Source organism: Talpa occidentalis, unplaced genomic scaffold (assembly GCF_014898055.3).
Source record: "Talpa occidentalis isolate TD23 unplaced genomic scaffold, MPIMG_talOcc4v2.1 talOcc4.10, whole genome shotgun sequence".
In the NCBI taxonomy this organism is placed as follows: Eukaryota; Metazoa; Chordata; class Mammalia; order Eulipotyphla; family Talpidae; genus Talpa; species Talpa occidentalis.
This window is the reverse complement of record NW_023600993.1, coordinates 99760527-99778851: the sequence shown is the minus strand read 5'-3', so window position 1 is coordinate 99778851 and position 18325 is coordinate 99760527. Positions and strand designations below refer to the sequence as shown.

The 18325-nt window shown below is 50.5% G+C and overlaps 1 protein-coding gene and 2 long non-coding RNA genes across 4 annotated transcripts in view; 1 reads left to right on the top strand and 2 right to left on the bottom strand.

Moving 5' to 3' along the window:
- PTPN1 (protein tyrosine phosphatase non-receptor type 1) overlaps nt 1–7358 on the bottom strand; it is a 62313-nt gene extending 54955 nt beyond the window's left edge. The window contains exon 1 of one of the 2 annotated variants that reach the window (XM_054698192.1): nt 7247–7358. Coding sequence is in view for 1 of the 2 variants with exons in the window: in XM_037500294.2 (XP_037356191.1) it covers nt 846–908 (63 nt within the window). In the remaining variant the exon portion in view is untranslated. Of the gene's footprint in view, nt 1–845; nt 1053–7246 lie in introns of those variants that run through there. The other variant, XM_037500294.2, reaches the window with a different exon arrangement.
- Nucleotides 209–4691, top strand: LOC129146335 (uncharacterized). The gene is made up of 3 exons (XR_008552903.1): nt 209–227; nt 3557–3633; nt 4341–4691. It is a non-coding gene; the product is annotated as an uncharacterized LOC129146335 (long non-coding RNA).
- Nucleotides 7359–11337: 3979 nt separating the features above from the next.
- On the bottom strand, nt 11338–17764 carry LOC119236475 (uncharacterized). The gene is made up of 4 exons (XR_005123071.2): nt 17414–17764; nt 13563–13806; nt 13229–13298; nt 11338–11468 (listed from the first exon to the last, which is right to left on the bottom strand). It is a non-coding gene; the product is annotated as an uncharacterized LOC119236475 (long non-coding RNA).
- Nucleotides 17765–18325: the final 561 nt, after the last annotated feature.

Genomic DNA, 18325 nt, shown 5'->3' with positions numbered 1-18325 from the left:
CGAAGTGGGGGTGCAGGCCTGGGGGCCAGACAGCCCTGGGGCCTGACACTCCCGGGCTTGCTCCCGCCCCTCACTCGGCTCACTGGGCAAACGCCTCTGCTCTGACAGCTCGGCCCGGGCCCCCTCTTGGAGGGAGCCCACCTTCCGGGCAGTCAGCCCCCCCCCCCCCCGTTTTGATTCCTGCTTCCCTCTCAGCGCTCGACGCCGTCTGAAACGACCTGCCGCAGGTCTGACCCCCCCGTCCAACGACGAGCCCCCGGGGAGCGGGCCTGGGCCTCCCGACCCCCCCCCCCGCCGCCACCCCAGCGCCCCGCAGCGCCCTGGGGGCCAGGCCGCCCGACACCCGCTGAATGAATGAACGGGCAGGGGACGGGGGCTGTCACCCCCGGGACGCGGCGCGCCGAGGGGGGGAAGTAGGGTGGGGGAGGAAGGGGGTGAGCGGCCCGTTCCCCGGGGAGACAAAGACGGCGGGGCCGGGGGGTCCCGTCGAGAGAGGGGGCGGCGCGGGGAGCCGTCAGCCCCGGGGGACAAAGGGTGGCCGGGCGGGGGTGGGGGGCGGGGTCGGGGCGCCGGGGGTCCGCGGCGGGGGCGCAGACGGCGGCCCCCGGCGTGAGCGGCCCCCGGGGCGAGTGGGGGTCAGGGGGGTGCGGGGCCCGGGGCAGCCGCGGGCCCACCGGGGACAAAGAGGGCGGGCGCCGGCCTGCGCCGCCGCGGGGCGAGTCCTCGGGCAGCGGCGCCCGGGGGGGCGGGCCCGGGGGCGCCGCCGGGGGGGAGCGGGCCGGGGCCCGGGGGGACGCGGCTCCCGCGGCCGCCGCCGGGCCTGACGCGCCCCGGCGCTCCCGCACCTGGTAAATGGCCGCCCAGCTCCCGGCCTTGTCGATCTGCTCGAACTCCTTCTCCATCTCCATGTCGGGCCAGGGCGGCCGCCGCGCCTCCTCCTCGGCCCGCCGCGCCGTCTGCCGCTCTAGGCCGCGGAGCGCCTCCGCCCGGACCCCGCGCGAGCCTCGATCCCGCCGCTACCGCCGCCCGGGCCGCCGCTGCTTCTTCATGTCAACCGGCAGCCGGAAGTACGCACCGAGCGGCCTCGGCCCCGCCCCCGCCCGGGCGGCCAATCAGCGCTCGCGGGCGCCGGCCAGCACTTCCGCGGGGCGGGGCCCGGGGCGGGGCCGGGGGAAGTGGCCTCGGCCCCGCGAGACGTCTGGCTGCGCGCGCTCCCTCCCCCGCGGGCTCCGGCCTTGGGCGTGGCGCGCGCCGTTACCTAGGCGACCCGGGGCGCCCCGCCCACGGCGCGTGGGCTTGCGAAGGCCCCGGGGGGGGGGGGGGATCGCGAGTTCAAGCCTCGGCGCGGCGGGTTGAGTCACGGGGTGACCTTGAAGTAGTCATGCACCCCCCGGCCGCAGCAGGCTCCCGCGTCGGGGCTGCAGGCTGGGGTGCTGGGGTGCGGAGGGCTATGCATGCTCCATTCTTCTGCCTCCCACCGCTGGGCCGTATCCACCGGTTTTTCCTGAAATGTAGGACTTCCTGGTGCACCCGGCTGCTGGGAAGGTCCACTTTCCTCTGACAGTAACTGTCCTTGTCGGAAACGCAAGGTTTAGGGGTCTCTGGTTTCGTCCGCTGCAGGAATGAATGAATTGGGGTCTAGAATGAATTTCATTATTTCCCAACGTATCATGGAAGTCCTGCTCAGAGTGGACTCGGTGGAGAACAAATCCCATGGTGCATTCGTGCGTTGAACAATGCAAATTTCTGGACCCAACTCCCAAGGATTTTGTACCATAATCTGCAATTTTCGCCAGCAAACACAGTTAATTCTTTACCTGTGATCTTTGAAAGACACAGGGGGAGGCTGGCCACGTTACCTTTCTGCCCACTCTAAAAATGAAGCCATCCAACTCTGGCCGTGGCACACTTTGTGGAGACTGTGAACCCGAGGGGGCTGCTGGAGAGATGGCAAACACCATGGCATCAGAGGACCAAGTTATCTCTGTTCTATTTCCACCCCAAGCCTGCCCAAAGCAATGGCCTGGTATTATGGCTTGAATCCCACCTCATTCCTTGAGTACTTGTGGCCCGCACTGTGCCTGTCATTCCATTTACAATTTTGGTACTATTTTGGTACAATTTTGGTACAATTTTGGTACTACAATTTTGGTACTATTATTATTCCCAGTTGATTGATGAGGAAACTGAGGCAGAGAGAGGCAAAATCACTTTTCCAAAGGAGCATCACACGTTGGCATAGAGGCCAGGATTCTAACCCTGTCTCCAGAAGAGTGCTTCCTCTGGAGTCAGGCTGCCTGGATCCAAATTCCGACTCTATTAGATAGTAGCTGTGCGGCCTTGTGCAAAATTCCTAATCTCTCTCTGCCTCTGTTTCCTCATTTTCCTTTGTAAAATGACAATAATAAAATAAGCCACGTCATTGGGATGGTGTGAAGATCAGATGAGTGATCTTAATACAGTGAGTAGATCAATAAATATCAGTTGATAGTCGTATAGACTTTCAAATAATAGCAAATGAATTCTTGTGGAATAAATGTAATTGGCTTGATAAGTATGTCTTTAGAAACTGGGTATTCCATGAGGAGGAAATTAACAAAAGCCCATTCTGGTGAAAAGTTTGGGCACCCCACACTTGGATTGTAATTTGGGCCTTAGCCTTTTCTGTGACTTCCAGGCCTGCATACCTGTCTTCCCTTCAAGTTGTTATTTATGTGAGTGTTGGTTTGTCTGGAACTGCAGAACTGAGACCTCTGTACTGTGGGGAAAAGCAAAATGGGCCCAGCTCATTCTTAGTCCCATATATTCCTGTATTTGGGCTGAGCTAAGTAAGTAAATAAATCAAATGCCCATTTGGAGCCCAAGTGAGTTTCCTGCCTATAAGGAGTGCCACCCAATGACCCAGCAGCCTCTGAATGGGGCCAGAACTATGTATAGTATCTTGGTGGAGGAGGAGGCGGCCTCAGAGGGCTAAAGCAGCCTGGGCTTTAGTGTCCTAGGGCTGCCGTAATAAATTATCGCAAACCTGGTGGCTTAGAATAATGGAAATTTATCTGAGAACAGTCTGGAAGCCAGAAATCTGACATCAAGGTGCTCCCTCTTGAAGGCCCTCCCAGAAAATCCCTCCTTGCCTCTTCCAGCTGCCAGGATGTCAGGTGCTCCTTGGCTTGTGGGAACATATCTCCAGTCTCTGCCTCCTTCTTTCCGTAGTTTTCTCCTCTCTGTTTCCTTTTCTCCATCGGCTTGATTTCCCCCCAGTTCTCTCACATAAGGACAATTGTTATTGTTTTTAGGGTCTACCCCCACCCAGGATGATTTAGCAATCCCAAGGAATCCAAGAAAAGCTCATTTTGAGGCCCTTAAATTTATTACATCTACAAAGACCCTTTTTCTGAGTAAGGTCAAATTCCAGGTACTGGGGTTAAACAGAGCTCTTTAGGGGACCCCCACTCAACCTCCAACAGTCAGAGGGAGAAATATTGTCACCAAATATTGACCCTGATAAAATCTCTGACCTCAAGTATCAGCTAATGGCCTTTCCATCTGTTCTTCACAGGACCCAGAGTTAGCTTTCAATATTTGAATCACGAAGCGCCGCTCTGTAAAATCCAACCTTCCTGGAATGAAAACCAAGTAAGCCCCAACCCCGGCAAGACCCACCTCCCAACCCTCTCTCCTCGGACTCTGTGCCAATCCAGTCCACTAGTTTCCACCTCAGGGCCTTTGCACCAGCGGACTTTCCGCCAGGACCATTCTTCTCACACCTCTTCTCACCCTCCAGGTCTCCCGTCCACTGTCACCTCCGCAGACACGACTGCTCTGACCACCTAACTAGCCCCATTTTCTCTCCACCACAAACCTGGCTTTGTGTCTCACGATACTCATCTCTGCTTACAATTCCCCCGTTCATTATTTGTTGGCTTGCCTCCTTCTACCCCTCACTGTTGTGTCCACAAGGGTAGGGACCTCGACTTCCTGTCTGTGTCCCAGGCATCTGACATGTGGTTGGGGAGGAGGGACCCCAATGCCCGAGACGTCCGGGGCTTGCGGAGACACGGCTTTTGTTCATCTGTAAAACTCCACCCGTTCTCTGCCGAGGCCTGGCCTAGAACCAGCCAGGCTCTGGTGTCCCCCAGAGACGTGATGGTGGTGATGGGGAAATCTTTTGAGTGATGACTAGTTAGAAAATAAACAAATGGCCCTATGTCATGATAGCTAAAACCTTTTCCCGGCAGGCCTGCCTGGGAGATGGTCTCACATGGTTTCTTGGGATTTTCCTTCATGGATTTAGCTAATGGAGGAAATCAATGACCCATTTAACTTTTTAAAATGTCCTACAGAGTTGTCAGTGGAGAAGGATGGATGTTCGCCACATCTGCAATGGATCATCGACTCTTAACCTTGTCAGCAAGTTTCCTGGTAAAATCAGCCCTGGTTTTCTTCCTGGGAGAGAGCACAGTGCTAAGAACTGGGGATCCAGAGTGAGGCCAAACTGGATGTCTGATGAAATGTCACTAACTTGGAGATGCCCCATCTGACCCCTGCTGTCTGCCTGTCACTCTATCAGTTTTCCTTCTTAGCCATGGGCAGACATATGTTCTCCCTAGTGTCACCACGTGGTATTATGTTATGCATTTGATTTATGTGTTTATCTTCCATCTCCATTAATGTAAATTCCATGAAGAAAAAAGACCAAGTCGATTTGGTTCAATGCTGTCTTCCTTGACTGACAGGTTATTCCTAAATAAGCCTGTGAATGAATCCCTGGAAGATTTCAGAAACCAAGGTGGCAGGGCTTCCTCCTACCTCATAGATTCAGAGTTCAAGGTTCTCAGGGTCACCCTCTGCCCACCACTGAGGACATACAGTCAGGAAGGGAGTGACCATCCCTCAGTCACACATGCCCTCCTAACAGTGTGGGTGCCTTGCTGACTGATTTGGGGTCAGCCAAAGATAAACCTGAGATGGAGTTAAAGCTAGGTCAAAGCCCTAGCTGCACAGAGCCTTGGCCTCCAGTACAGTCAACACTAGACAACAGTGTTGTGCATTTTATATTTCCCAACAGCCCTGGCAGCCCAGAGTTATCCCATCTTGCAGAAGGGAAAGAGGTGAATCAATGGGCACCCTCAAATGTCAGCCTAGAGAACGGAGCAATGGGCACAGGCAACTAGCAGCTTCCAAGTTCTGAGTCGGCTACTTACAGCACTCAGGCTGTGGGCAAGTTGCTTAACCTCCTAGATGTTTTCCAATGAGAAAAACCCAACTGAAAGTGGCCTTCACGAAATGGGGAATTTGCTGGCTCATGAAACTGGGATGTCCAAAGGTGGCTTGCTGCAGGCATAGCTGCATTCAGGGGCTCAAACAAAGTCACCATGGCTCTCCTCTCTCCAGTTCCTTTATCTGCTTCCCCTGTGTTAACTTCACTCTCAGGCAGGCTTTCCTCCCGGGGTAAGCAAGATGGCGCCAGCAATTCCTGGTTCCTATTCTGCCAGCTCAGCAGCACAACGGAGGAATGCTTCTTTTCCCTGGTGGTCCCAGCACAAGTCCTGGCCTTAAATCTCATTGGTCCCTCTCTAAGTCAATCTCTCTGTCCATGGGAAACGAGGCCCAGAGAGGTCATCTCCTACACCCAAGTCACACAGCTATTAGTGGTGAAGTGGGATTTAGAAACGGGCAGTCTGGTTTCAGCAGCTGTACATTCAGCCATGATCCTCTCCAAGAACTCCCACAAACTCTAAACAATCACAGTGATGAGGAGATAATGATGATGACCGCTGACAACAACCCTGTGAAGACTATACTATGATTATCCCCATTTGAAGGGAGGCACAGAAAGGTCGGGCTAAAGACCAGGTGGAGCTCGGGTTTGAAGCCAGTTGAGCTGTAGCTGCTGCTCTCAGCCTGGAACTCTCTCTGTGTGAGCGCTGCACTGTCTCAGTTGACGGGAAGGTTGCACCCCGCAGCTCCCCCTTCACATCCTCACTGGGCTCTTCTCACTCTCAGGAAGACTCCTCTACCCCTTCACCCCCAGAAAAGATTTTCAGTTCTACTCCAGGTCATTAAGAGTAAAACAAACACATAAATGTAGTCCTGTGCTGCCTGTCCTTGTAAGGGTGACTGCCCTGGGGCGGGGTGGCGGTGGGGCCAGGGGGGAGAAGTTCTCAGGGGAACTAGGGGAATCACGTGGGTTCTGAGAAATGAGGGTCAGAAGGTAGGGGAAGGTACAAGGGGGGAAGTTAGACCCAAGGATGGAAACTAGACCTGGCCCCTTGCTTTGCACAAATGAGTTGTCTGGGAGGGTTTCCAGAAGCCACTGCAACTACCCTCCCTCCAGTTTAGAGGGAGGTCATGGGAGGACACTCTTGGCAACGGGTGAGCACAGGTTCTGGAAGGTGACTGATATGGACCGGTCCCTTACCCTCTCCGATTCTTGGTTTTCCATCTTTTCCAGAAGGCAAGGGTGGGATGGGTGGATGAGATGTTGTCTCTAGTTCGCAACAAGGACTCAGTAATATTACGATTGTGTGGGCTGCCGAGTAAAAGAGCTGACTGCGATCTGTCCACAGATGTTTTCATGGTATCTGTTGCAACCTGCTATTTTCCATCTCGATTACTTGTCCCGCGGCTGGAGGTAAGCAGGGCCAGCGTCGTGGGCGTGTGTGGCCTGTGCCATCACCGGGTCCCGCACTGCTTTCATAACCCAGTCTTGCTGTCTTGACGTTCTTAATAATTTTGGAACAAGGGGGCCCACTAGCAAATTATATAGCCACTCCTGGAGGTGCAGTTTAGATTTTCAGATTCTTGAAGGGGTTATATGCTATTTCTGCCTTTGCAGATGCAAACGGTCTTCCCTTTTATTCTGGAAGGAACCCCCTGCTCTTGGGGGAAGTCCTAAAATGGTGACACTTCCAGATACAGATTCCTCACCTTGAGTTGTTTACTATTGTTTAGTAATAGTAATTACAATAGCTACACGTGTCGGGCATTAACTGCGGGCCATGCTAAGCCAGCACCTGACTGCCATCCTCTCTCTAGAGATTTCCCGAGGGCTCTGCTAGAGGGTCTGTCATTAACCTCATTTCACAGGTGAGGATACATTAACCTTATTTCAGGTGAGGATACAGGCCTAGAGTGCTTATATAACTTATCCATGATCACACAGTAGCCTTGCTGTAAGGTCTCTAAGTTGAGTGGGTGTAGCCTGACTGAAGCCTTTTAGGGAAAAGGAATTAACTTCTAAACTTACATTTCGATAGACGAGTTCCTTGGCTTCTTGGCAGAGATCTGTTTTTCTGATCAAGCATTTGCTCCAGTAGTTTTGCCCGGGAAGATAGAAATGGTCTTCCACAGGAGACCTGCTTGCAGAGAGGGAGGAGCTGGCCTGTCTTCATCCCTCCCACCTACCCACCCATCCACCCTTGTGCTGGGGAGACCCCGTGGGCTCCCAAACTTTGGGAGGTGCTTACAGCTCTCTTGCTGGCTTAACCTAGGCCATGGGGAACCAGATGGGAGGGAGCTTTCCTCTGCAGGAACTGGAGATTCCCATTGTCCATATCTGGGGTAAGTATGGAAGTGGGGGGGCCAAATGCCAGAGAGAAAGGATCAGGAAGCCCATCTCTGGCCATTAGACTGGCCCCCACAACATGGCAGTGGCGGCTGGGAGAGAAAGGAGAGTCAAAATGGCGGAAGGGGAAGCTCTATGTAGATGCGGGGGCTCTAGATGTTACTTCCTAACGGTCTCATTTTGCATGTCTCTCTTCCATATTATAATTCTTACCTGCTCTTCACAGGACTTTAATAAGATTCTGTTCCTTTTATCTTGCTTCTTGCAATGTGGACATGGTAGGCTCCAACCTGAACTGTGCAGGCAAGGGCAACAGACCAGGGATGGATGGAAGAGAACGTGCCAGAAGGAGCCATAGAACGCTGACCCCATGGAACTGCCCAGTCATCCCCTGACCCATCACACACAGACCATGTGAAGAAGGGATGAAAGAGACATACAAAGGGCTGGTGCCTAGCCTGTATGCATGGCAAACCACCTCGGTGCTGACACCAGGGTGGAATACACTAGAAACTTTGTTTAAGCCACTGTTAATGGAGGTCTCAATTACAGTAAGTGAATCTTTGTCTCAGTTAACCCCAACCCATTGGGGGGGCTGTTAAGAAAGAGGGCTGGATACCAGCTCCAGGTCAAGATGGTGTGGAGACAGGAGCAGTCACCTGGGGTAGGTGGTTAAGATGGCGGACAAGGCAGTAGAGTTCTGAAAAAGGTGGCTTAGTAAGGTTGCCAAGCAACCACAAGTCTGGTCCATGGGACACGTGAATATCCCCCAGAGATTCTGAGTAATACCTTGCAGAAAGAACCTGATAAAAGTTGCTCTTCTTAGACTCATGAGCTCCTACTGTTCGTTAGATATTAAAGGGGAAGCTGGAAATTTTGGGGACTGTAGGGGTTTTAAACAGTGCCCAGGGAATGTTAGTTCCCTTCTGAGGCAGAAACTCTTGGGGAGGGAGGCCAAGTCTGCTCAGGAGCTTCTGGGAAAGATTTCTCCCGCTGCGAGAGAAATGGTGGCAGGAAATGAGCTGTTCCTCACTGGCCAGTCGGCGAGAGAGAAAGCATCTGGGTCTGTGGCACCAGGGGGTTATTGAGCTGTCCCTGGAACCCCCCCCCCCCAGCTCTGGGCTTACCTCTTTGTAAAAGATTAACATTTTTGTTGTTGTACCCACTATGGGTTGGTGTTTTGTTACCTGCAGCCAAGGGCATGCTCACTAACCGATGCACCAGCAGTCTGGAGTTTCGATGCATTCCTTCTGCCGCATCCCGATCATTTTGGAAGTCAAGATCTTTTGGAAACTACCTTTGTCAACGTGTTGCCACCCTGTCCTTCCAAAGAAGAATCTCCCTTGTCACTCCATACTTCTTTATTTGAGGAGCAAGAGCTGCATCTGGGTGGGGCGAAAGCAGAACTTCTGCCAGCGTGCAGACCTCATTTTGGCATGGGCCGATCCTCCTGCATTGGTCTGTCTTATTAGCCCCCCTGCACCTCTCTCAGCCAGCGAGGAGCTCATGGGTTCGGACTGTTCATCTCGGTGTATCGCCAGGGTGGCTCGGGCCCTAGGCGGCAGGAGGTGCTTCCTGCATGCTTGTTGAATGAATGTATGAAATAATGAATCATCTCAACCCAATTTTACCACCTCCCTAGACAAAGTCAATTTCCCTCCCCACTCTGCCCTGCTGCATCACTCTAGGACAAGACAGCTCTTGCAAACATAGAGCCAGGAAGAAGTTAATCCAATTCTTAATTCCAAAGAAGCTTCTAATTCTCTCCTTAAATTACCTTTAATCCACCCACTGTCATCTTCAGCTCCAATTCAGTTCTGAGCTGGCTTTTCCAGGCTTTCTCCAAAAAGGAAGGAAGGAGGGAGAGAAGAAAACTGTGTTTGCTTTAAAATCATTTCAAGAAACACGGAAATAGATGTAATTCCAAGAGGGTGTTCTCTTTACTCAGAACTGTAAGTTCTGGCATTGGGTGGGACATTTTTATTTGTCTTAATTCATTTTCTAATCACAAAAGCATATGCATTTCATGAAGAAATCTTGACATGTACACGTGAAATAGACAATGTGGGCTTTTCCGTCTCACCGTGCCCAGTGGTCGCCCATGGCATTTTGGTCCGCGTATTTTCACATTTATTTCACCTCTCGGTCTCTTCAGCTTTATCTCTGTCTCCCCCTCACCCTGGTCCCTTTCCTGCTTTTAGTTCTGTCTGTCTGTCTCTCACCATGTCTCTCTCCTCTTAGTTGTCGTCTCTACAAAACAACACCTATTGCTGTCTCCGTGTCTCTTCCTCCCTCCATCACACTGAAATGTTTCCAAGTTCTTCAGCCTTCAGAGGCCGTCACTCTCCCGGGAGCAAACCCGTCTGGTGAAGCCTCTGGAAAATGAGTCCCTTCTCCTCCACATGACTTTCTGAGAAATCTGAATGTATTTTCCTCAAGCTCTGCTTATCTCCTGTCTCTCGTTCTGAACTGTTGCTTCCGCCATTGAGCTTCAGTCTAAGCTCTAAATTGATGCCTAAACAGACCAGAATTTCCCCCACAGAATAAGAAGTCTAGGGGTAGGGGCTCGCTTGCCCATAGTCCCTCAGCTCCCTGGCCATGAGAGTGGGCTCAGCTCACCTTGGCATCTGGCCTGACCTTCAGAAGCAGCCCTCAACCAATGACAAATGGAAGTTTCTGGATACATAGCTCACCTCCTTGCCCCTCAGGTAGGAAGAATCACAGGCCTGTTCTTCACAGGATCCCAGAGGTCCCCGATAGGTTGCCATGGTGGCAAACTGCCTTTCCCTCCCCGGCCTCATCTCTCCCCAGCGCTGGGCTGGTGCCCCACCAGCTCTCCTGTCCAGCAAGCTTCTTCATTCAAATCCTTGTCTCCCAGCAGGCTTGCGAGGAACTCAGCCAAAGACAGCAGTTGCCTTTTCCTTTCACCTCACTAAAAGTCTCCAAATAGAAGTGTCTTCTATGATCCTTAACTTGTGGCATCTTTAAAACAGCAGTGCACCCCAACTTCTAGAGCCCATGATGTCAAGAATATTGGATTTCCACCTAGAGGCCCCTGTTACACCTGCCTTGTGCCACGCTGGGCACTTAACATATACAATGAGTGATGTTAGGGCCTTCTGAGTCGTTCAGTCTAAGTTTAGAGGTCACGTATCAGTTGGGGGTCAGCCACCTCTGTCCAGGACTGGCCGTGAAGCCATTTCAGGGAATGGCACCCACTTCCACTCCAACCCCCAACACAGCTCCAAGGCCCTAGAGTCACACATGGAGCCTGCTTGGGAGATGAAAAGGGGGAGGCTTCAGAATTAAATGAGAGAGAATATTTTTCCCAACACAACTTTATTATAATATAATCCTATAACATATACTATGACATAACAAATATTATATGGTAAATAGACCTACGAGTACCACTTAAAACATTGCCACAAACTGAACGTGCTGATAAACTGGCACCTGGAATCTAGCAGCCCCCGAGAAAGCCACTTTGTACCCCTTCTAGTTACGCCCCTCCTCGAGGACACCCCCTCCCCCTTCTGCCCTGCCCTGACGTCTCACGCCCTGGATCTATCCTTGCCCGGTAGGCACGCCCAGTGCACACTCACGCCTGCTTCCTGCGGTGCCAGGGACTCGGTGACCAAGGCGTGTCTGCATTGGGTGTGGCCGTCTCCCCTGGGGATACCGACATTTTAATTTGAGAAGTTCTGAGTTTTAAGAGCCGACAGGAACCTGAGGAGTTAGGGACCACAGAGGTCAGTAGAGGAAGCCCCCCCCCCCTTAGAAGCTGCAGGGTTTTGGGCAAACGACTTACTTCTTGTTTCTGTTTCTGTGTGTGCAGGACAATGTTGGCACCTACCTCCTCGGTCCTGGTTCTGTGAGGCGGTACAGGGCAGGTGCTGAGGACCTACGGGAGTGGTGGGGAGCCAGCTGGTATGTCTCCTGCTGCCTCGGGACTCATACTACCACTACTCTGTGATTTTCATTAGTACCCACAGGGAGAAAGGAGGTTTCAACAAGAATATTTGGTAGTAACTATTATAAAAATAAGATGATTTCATCATTACGCTTCAACAAGTAGGAACAGATCGCAAAACTGGTTAGACATGTGTCCTCTCGGGTAAGGCACACATCAAGCCTGAGAAGTTAATAGGATGATCTTCATTGGACAGATGAGGCAACTGAGGTTTAGAGGGAAAAGCAACTCCTTCCGGGTCACTGAGCAAGTTGGCAGTGGAGCCAGGGAATCCTGTTCTTCTTCTCACCCTTTTATCTAATTCTCATCTCCTACAGGAGCTAGTGCTCCTTGGGGTGCGTAGGGTCATCCCCCCGGGATGTCCTTGGCACACCCCCATGGTATGGTGGTGCCTTCAGAGCGTCTGGGAATGTTTGTGTTGATTTTTCCATCAGCCTGTTCAGACGGGGCCCAGTCTGTCTTACGGGTCTTAGAAGCAGCATTTGGGGAATCCCAGGTGAGTCAGCCATAACAACAGGTCCTCAGGTAACCCCATGGTTGGGGATATGGTTGTTGGGAATGTTTGGGCTTTTTTGCTGAAATTAGTCAACTGGAGTAACAGAATTCTCTCACTGTAAATCATGTAGTTGACTCTGACCAATAGGAAGAGGAATTTGTGACAAGGGTGCAGGGCAATTTATAGAAATGGAGAGAGAAATCTCCAGAAGCAAGTTTAAAAAGAATTAGAAACTGGATTCTAAGAGTTTGCAGTGGACACTGTAGGTGCCTGTCCACCAGTTATCCTACTCCAGGTGCAGGGAGGACCTGATTAGTCTAAAACAAGACTTAGCAACCTTTGCACTGTAGCAACCTCACTGTAGGGTATTTAACTGCACACAAACCGAGGTTCCCCAGGGACTCATGTGTTGTATGAACTGGCCAGTGTTTTCTTTAGTCTTGATGTGTCGCTTGGGATGTTTTGCTGCAAGTAACAGAAAACTCAACCGAAACTAGCTTAAGCAGTAAAGAAACTGGTGGGTAGAGCAATTCCAAGGTTGGGTGATTTTGAGGTTCAAGAATGTGATTGAGACCCCAGGTTCTGTCTTGCTTCCCTCGAATTTTCCCATACTTTGGTTTCACCTGAAAGCTGGTTCCGTCTGCGGCTGCCAATAGTCATCAGACTATGAACTCTAGTAGGGGAGAAAGAGAAAGTGGCTTCCCCTGGTTCCCTCCTAAGAGTAGGAAATCCTTGCTGCCAGACACTCCCCGGAAGTCTATCCTGGTAGCTCATTGACCAAGTTGGTTTGTACCCACTCACCCCTGAACCAATCACCAGCAAGAAAGTCACACAGAGGTGACTTTGGATCCCAAAGGACATCTGGCAGTGTGGGAGGCATTTTGGTGTATCACACCTAGAAGAGTGTTAGTGGCATTGTGAGTAGAAGTCAGGGATGCAGCTAATTACCCTACAATGAGGGTAGCTCTTCCCCCCTCATATACTATTGAAAATGACCTCTTCCAAAATGTCAACAGTACAAAGGTTGCTGTCTTGGTTTAGATTAATCAGGTCCTCCCTGCACCTGGTGGACAGACACCTACATTGAATAACTGGTGGACAGACACCTACATTGTCCACTGCAAACTCTTTCTTTGAATTCCTTTTTATCACACTGTTAGAGATTCAAATTTCAGAGAGGGTTTCCTTGGCTTACCCACTCATAGGATAGTAGCAAGCAAGGCTCCAGAGGTGACCAGTAGTTCCCCCACAGGAAGTAGGAAGGGCTGTAAAACAAACAAAAGAAATGAAAGGGGAAAAAGCCCACCTCCTCTTCTCCAAGAAACTTAAACTTTTGATGCTTTTGGAGGGGTCAAGTTTCATGTCCTGACTGAAAATCCACAAAACCATGACAAGTTTCTTCAATGATACTCCCTCAAAGGAAAGGAGACATCCCAGAATGATATGGGGGAGGGAAGGACTGGGTAGAGGAAGACAGAGATATACATTAGTTTGACCTAAAAAATGGCGGCCGCCATCCTTCTGTGTACCTGTGTGGCTCTCCTCCTTGAGGTCTGAGGTCTATTCTTCCTGAGCCTGGAATCTGGAATGATCTTGACCTCGTGGTATTTTGGAACATGGTAGAAGTGAGGCTGGGGGAGTTCTGGGCTTCCCACCTCATGTAGCTCTGCGCCTCCATGAAAGAAATCCAGCCACTCCCCAGGGAGAGTGCTGAGAAGCCATCTTAGACGTCCAGTTCAAGTCAAGATGGCGCCAGCCCCAGTGGCCACCTACCTGAAACCACATGAGAGACACCAAGTAAGAACCTCTCAGCTGAGTCCAGTCAACCCACAGAATGGTGAATGATGGTGATAAATTTGTTGTTTTTAGGCCACTAAATTTTGGGGTCATTTGTCATGCAGCAATTGATAGCCAGGACAACATACACTATGCATCCCTAGTTAAGATATTTCTACTTTCATATTTACTAATATTTTAATTAAAATATGCTTATTATAAAAGAAATATAAAAGTGCCATGGAGAATGGAGAAAGGAAACACCACCCCTAGTGTCATGGATTTCACCCGTCATGACCACTCGATCACTGGTCGCTTCCTGGGGTGTATTCTTCTCATCCTCTTGTCTTTTTGCCCTTCACCGTATGTCATCATCATTATTCTAAATTGCCACAGTTTTTTGTAACTAGCAACCTATACTAATAATGCTATTAATAGCCACTTGCAGTAGATGGTTTCCCCAGAGATGTTTATGCGCTAATCCCTTGAACTTGTAAGGTAGGTTATTTTATGGGACAAAAAGGACTCTGGAGACATGATTAGGTTAAGGCTCTTGAGATGGGGAGATTATCCTGGATTATCCGGTGGGCCCAATAGAGTCATGATGATCCTGATAAAAGGGAACGCGAGGGCCAGAGTCTGAGAAGGGGAGGTGAGGAAGGAAGCCAAGCCAGAGAGAAAGATTGGAAGATGCCAGGTGCTGGCTTGGAAGATGCAGGACGTGCCGTAAACCAAGATATCCAGCTGGCTTCTAGAAGCCCCTGGAAGCAGATTCTCCCCTAGAGCCTCAGAAGGAATGAAACTCTGCCAAGGCCCAAATTTTAGCTCCACCATTGGACTTTTGAAGCCCGGAACGGTAAGACAACACATTTGTGTTGCTTTTAAAACAGAAATTTTCATCTATTGACTGGTGGGGACTTCCACAGAAGTCACAATGTTAACAGAGAAAGAAATGATTATAAAAAAAATGGCAGCGTGGGCCTCCCCTGGTGGCACAGCAGTTGAGCGCTGGGCTACGAGGCTGCCCGCAGCCTCTGCAGCGCCGGTTCGTTCCCTGGCCGCTGGCGAGGGTTCCACAAAAAAAAAAAAAAAATGGCAGCGTGACTAGTTTGTGATCATGTTTGTGAGTTTGTGATCATGTTATAGCACAGGGAGGAAATTCACACTTGACCTTACTGAGCATTTTGCACACAGCATCTCATTTAATTCTCCCAACAACCCTATGAAGCAGGTACTCTTACCATCTCCGTTTTAGAAATGAGGAAGCTGGCACCCAGAGGGGTGAAGGGGCTTTCTCAGGCCACAGAGCCAGGAACATGACTGGCCCTGCCATTTATGGTGGTGCCTACTAATACCAGTAGTTTAGGATTTATTTGGACTGGTGTAAACCCGCAGACATGGGTCTATGCTATGCCTCTGTCATGCTGCAATTTTTTTTATAATCATTTGTTTCCCTGTTAATGTTGTGACTTCTGTGGAAGTCCCCACCAGTCAATAGATGAAAATTTCTGTTTTCAAATTGCAAAGGGTCACCCCCTCCTCAAGTCTTTATTGGTATTGGCACCAAGTGTCTCATTTCAAAAGATGAAATACCAATTCACTTAGGGACCGGGAGGAGCCAGATACTGTTGACAAGTTGCTAGGTCTTAACTGCTATGTCAATCTCCTGCTTTTGAGACGCAGTCTTAACAACACAGTTAAAGAAGAGCTTCAAAGCCTCTGCAAAAGAGTCAAGACATAATCTGAAGCTGGCCAAGATTCTAGCAACCAGGATTCCTTTCTACTCTGCTGAGTAGTCCCCTCTTCCCACAAGGTTGATCTATCTAGGAGCTAGACTCACTAAGATTGGGGGTGAGGCCTAGTGGTATCCCCCAGAATGCTTTCACGTTTGCCTGTTTGAAACAATCCCTCTTATTATTACTATTTTATGGAAAACAGTCATTCATTGCATCAACACCAAATTCTGCTTTTCCATCAATTCTCCTAGCTGCTTAAGAAAGTGCTGTCCAAATGGTCCTGGAATCTCATGCCTTGTGGCAGAGACTCCCTCTGCCCCCGGCCCCAACAACCAGGGCCTCACCATTTGCTTCAGAATTCTCAGGCAGCTTGATTCTGACCCACCCTCAAATGTGCAATTATGGTCCCATAGTATCTTCTGGAATATATATATATATATATATATATATATATATATATATATTTTTTTTTTTTTTTAACAAAGACACATACCTATAGCAAAATGTGCCCTGTTTAGTCGACAGTTTGCAAGGTGAGACATTACCCAATGCACCAGGCATTCCTTGTAACAGCACCAAACGTCAGTATGTGGAGGCGGAGGGCCGTACGACCCAGCAGTGGTCAAGTCCAGGTCCTGCATGGGCTGCCTTCCCTTCGGCCTTTTACTTCTCCTCTAATATTCGTGATTCCCTTCTGTGTATTCAGTAATGTCCCTGCAGTCATATAAACCCCAAGGTGCTAGGGTTTGGTCTGCCTTGTTCTCTATGTATTGCAGAAACAGGTGCTTCACAAATGTGTCGAATGAATCAAAGAGTAAATGAAACTGTCTTTCGTCTTTGAAAGCTGAGGACAGGGGCCTCCCTGGTGGCTCAGGGGGTTAAGCACCGCACTATGAAGCAATCTGCGGCCTCTGCAGCACGTGTTCGATCCCCACCAGCCTGAGGGCGGCCCACATGATGTAGCAGACCTCTCCTGTCTCGCCCGCTGCTCCACTCAGCAGTGTACTTCGGTAAACCTGCCTGTTCTGTTCCCTGCTCTGTCTCTGGTGAAATCCTCTCAACCCCCACATCTCTGGCCTGTACCCCAGCTCTTGAATGCATAAATAAATAAATCTTTAAAAAAATAAATGCTTAAAAAAAATAAAGCTGAGGACACAGGAAGGTTTCTCTTGCTTTCTGTGTTGATAACTCTCTAAATCAGGGGAAATTAAGTGTGTGAGAGAGAGACGGAGGGAGGGAGGACATTGACTTTGGCCTTGTAGGAGAAACCAGAGCTGCAATTGCAACACTGCCACTTAACTGCCCTGTAAGAGCAAGTCACATTCCCTCGCTGAACCCCAGTTTTCTTAACTGCAAAATGGGGCGTGTAAACAATGTGAGGAGATGTGTTATGAATGTCAAGAGCCCCACACTTTGTAAATCTTGGTTTTGTCCTTTCTTCCCTTTCCCTCCTCTTGAGTTGCCTGTCCAGTGTGAGTGCCCTGTTGAGCCTGCAGCTCTCAGGGCAATTGTATGGATGCCCAAGGCTTCCAGCCTCCCAGGGAAGGGAGTGCATGGTGCACCCACAGCAGGTTCAAAGGGAAGTGCCCGAAAGTGGTGACCCGAGGCCTGGCTCCGTGGCTGAGCCCCAGATGCTGGGAAAGGCAAACAGCTCAGGGACACAAACTTTACTGAAGCCTTCTCTCCGATCTTGCTTCCCAGCCCTCGTCCTCCCTGGGGTCGCCTCCCAAAGACGGGAGTTGCAGGAGGGAGCGCCAATTGCTGTATTTGCCCCTCAGGTTTTACAACTTCATCTGCTCGACTGATGCATGGAGGGGAGGGTGTATCAGCACCCCAACTCCCAGGCCCCTCCGGAGGGTAATGCTTACACCTGGTGAGATGAAACTCCAGCTGCCTGCGGTCTTGATAACTTGCTTCATTGGGGTTGTCTCCCTTCCCCTGGCTCATTTCTGCTTCTCTTTTGCCTTGACCTTCCATCTGTCCTTCAATCTTTGCCTCTCGGTCTGCTCTGGGGAAACCCAAACTAAGACACAAGATCTGTTATCGGGGATTTCCAAAGGAAGATATCAATTAGAGTTAATTGCCTGGCTTTAAAGTGCCCCCAAAGAACATGCTGTTCCTGAGTGAAACAGCTCCCCTGTATTAACACCGGGCAGCAGAAGTGGGTGACCCCCAGTTGCTGGAAGGAAGGCCCTCCTCTGCCCATGGGATTAACAAACCTCCCCCCACCCCCGTCCCCCACCCTTTGGTACTGAATCACCCCCTTTATGACACATGAACTCCTTTGTTGTATTTCACGGAAAGTTCCTGGAACACAAAGGATTCTCTGTTGGTACCTTCGAAAATGTTCCTTGAGTGTCCAACCAGGGGGGGCATCTCTTGTTTCTGTGTTTATTTAATTACTTCTGGAGACAGTCACCATGTTGAGCGCTGGCAAGGAAGCCCTGATCTGGCTCAGCACTTTCATTTGCCGAAAAGAAGTCTGGCAAAGTGGGAACCCCACAGCAGCCCCGATACTGGATGCTATTTTCTAAAAGTTCTGTCTTTTCGTACTGGCGAGTATGAAGGCCATTGGCTGACTCGGGTTCCTCCTCCAGCATTACATTCTCTTCTGAGCCACATACCCTGCATTGCCTTTGGGGAGCCCCCTTCCGGAAGTTCTCTCTTCAGAAGTTCTTTCTTCTAGGAGCTTCCCATGACACTCCAACTGACAAAGAGCTTGCGATGGCACCGACCAGAGCAGCTGACATGTTGAGATCACAATAATTGGTTCAGGGACA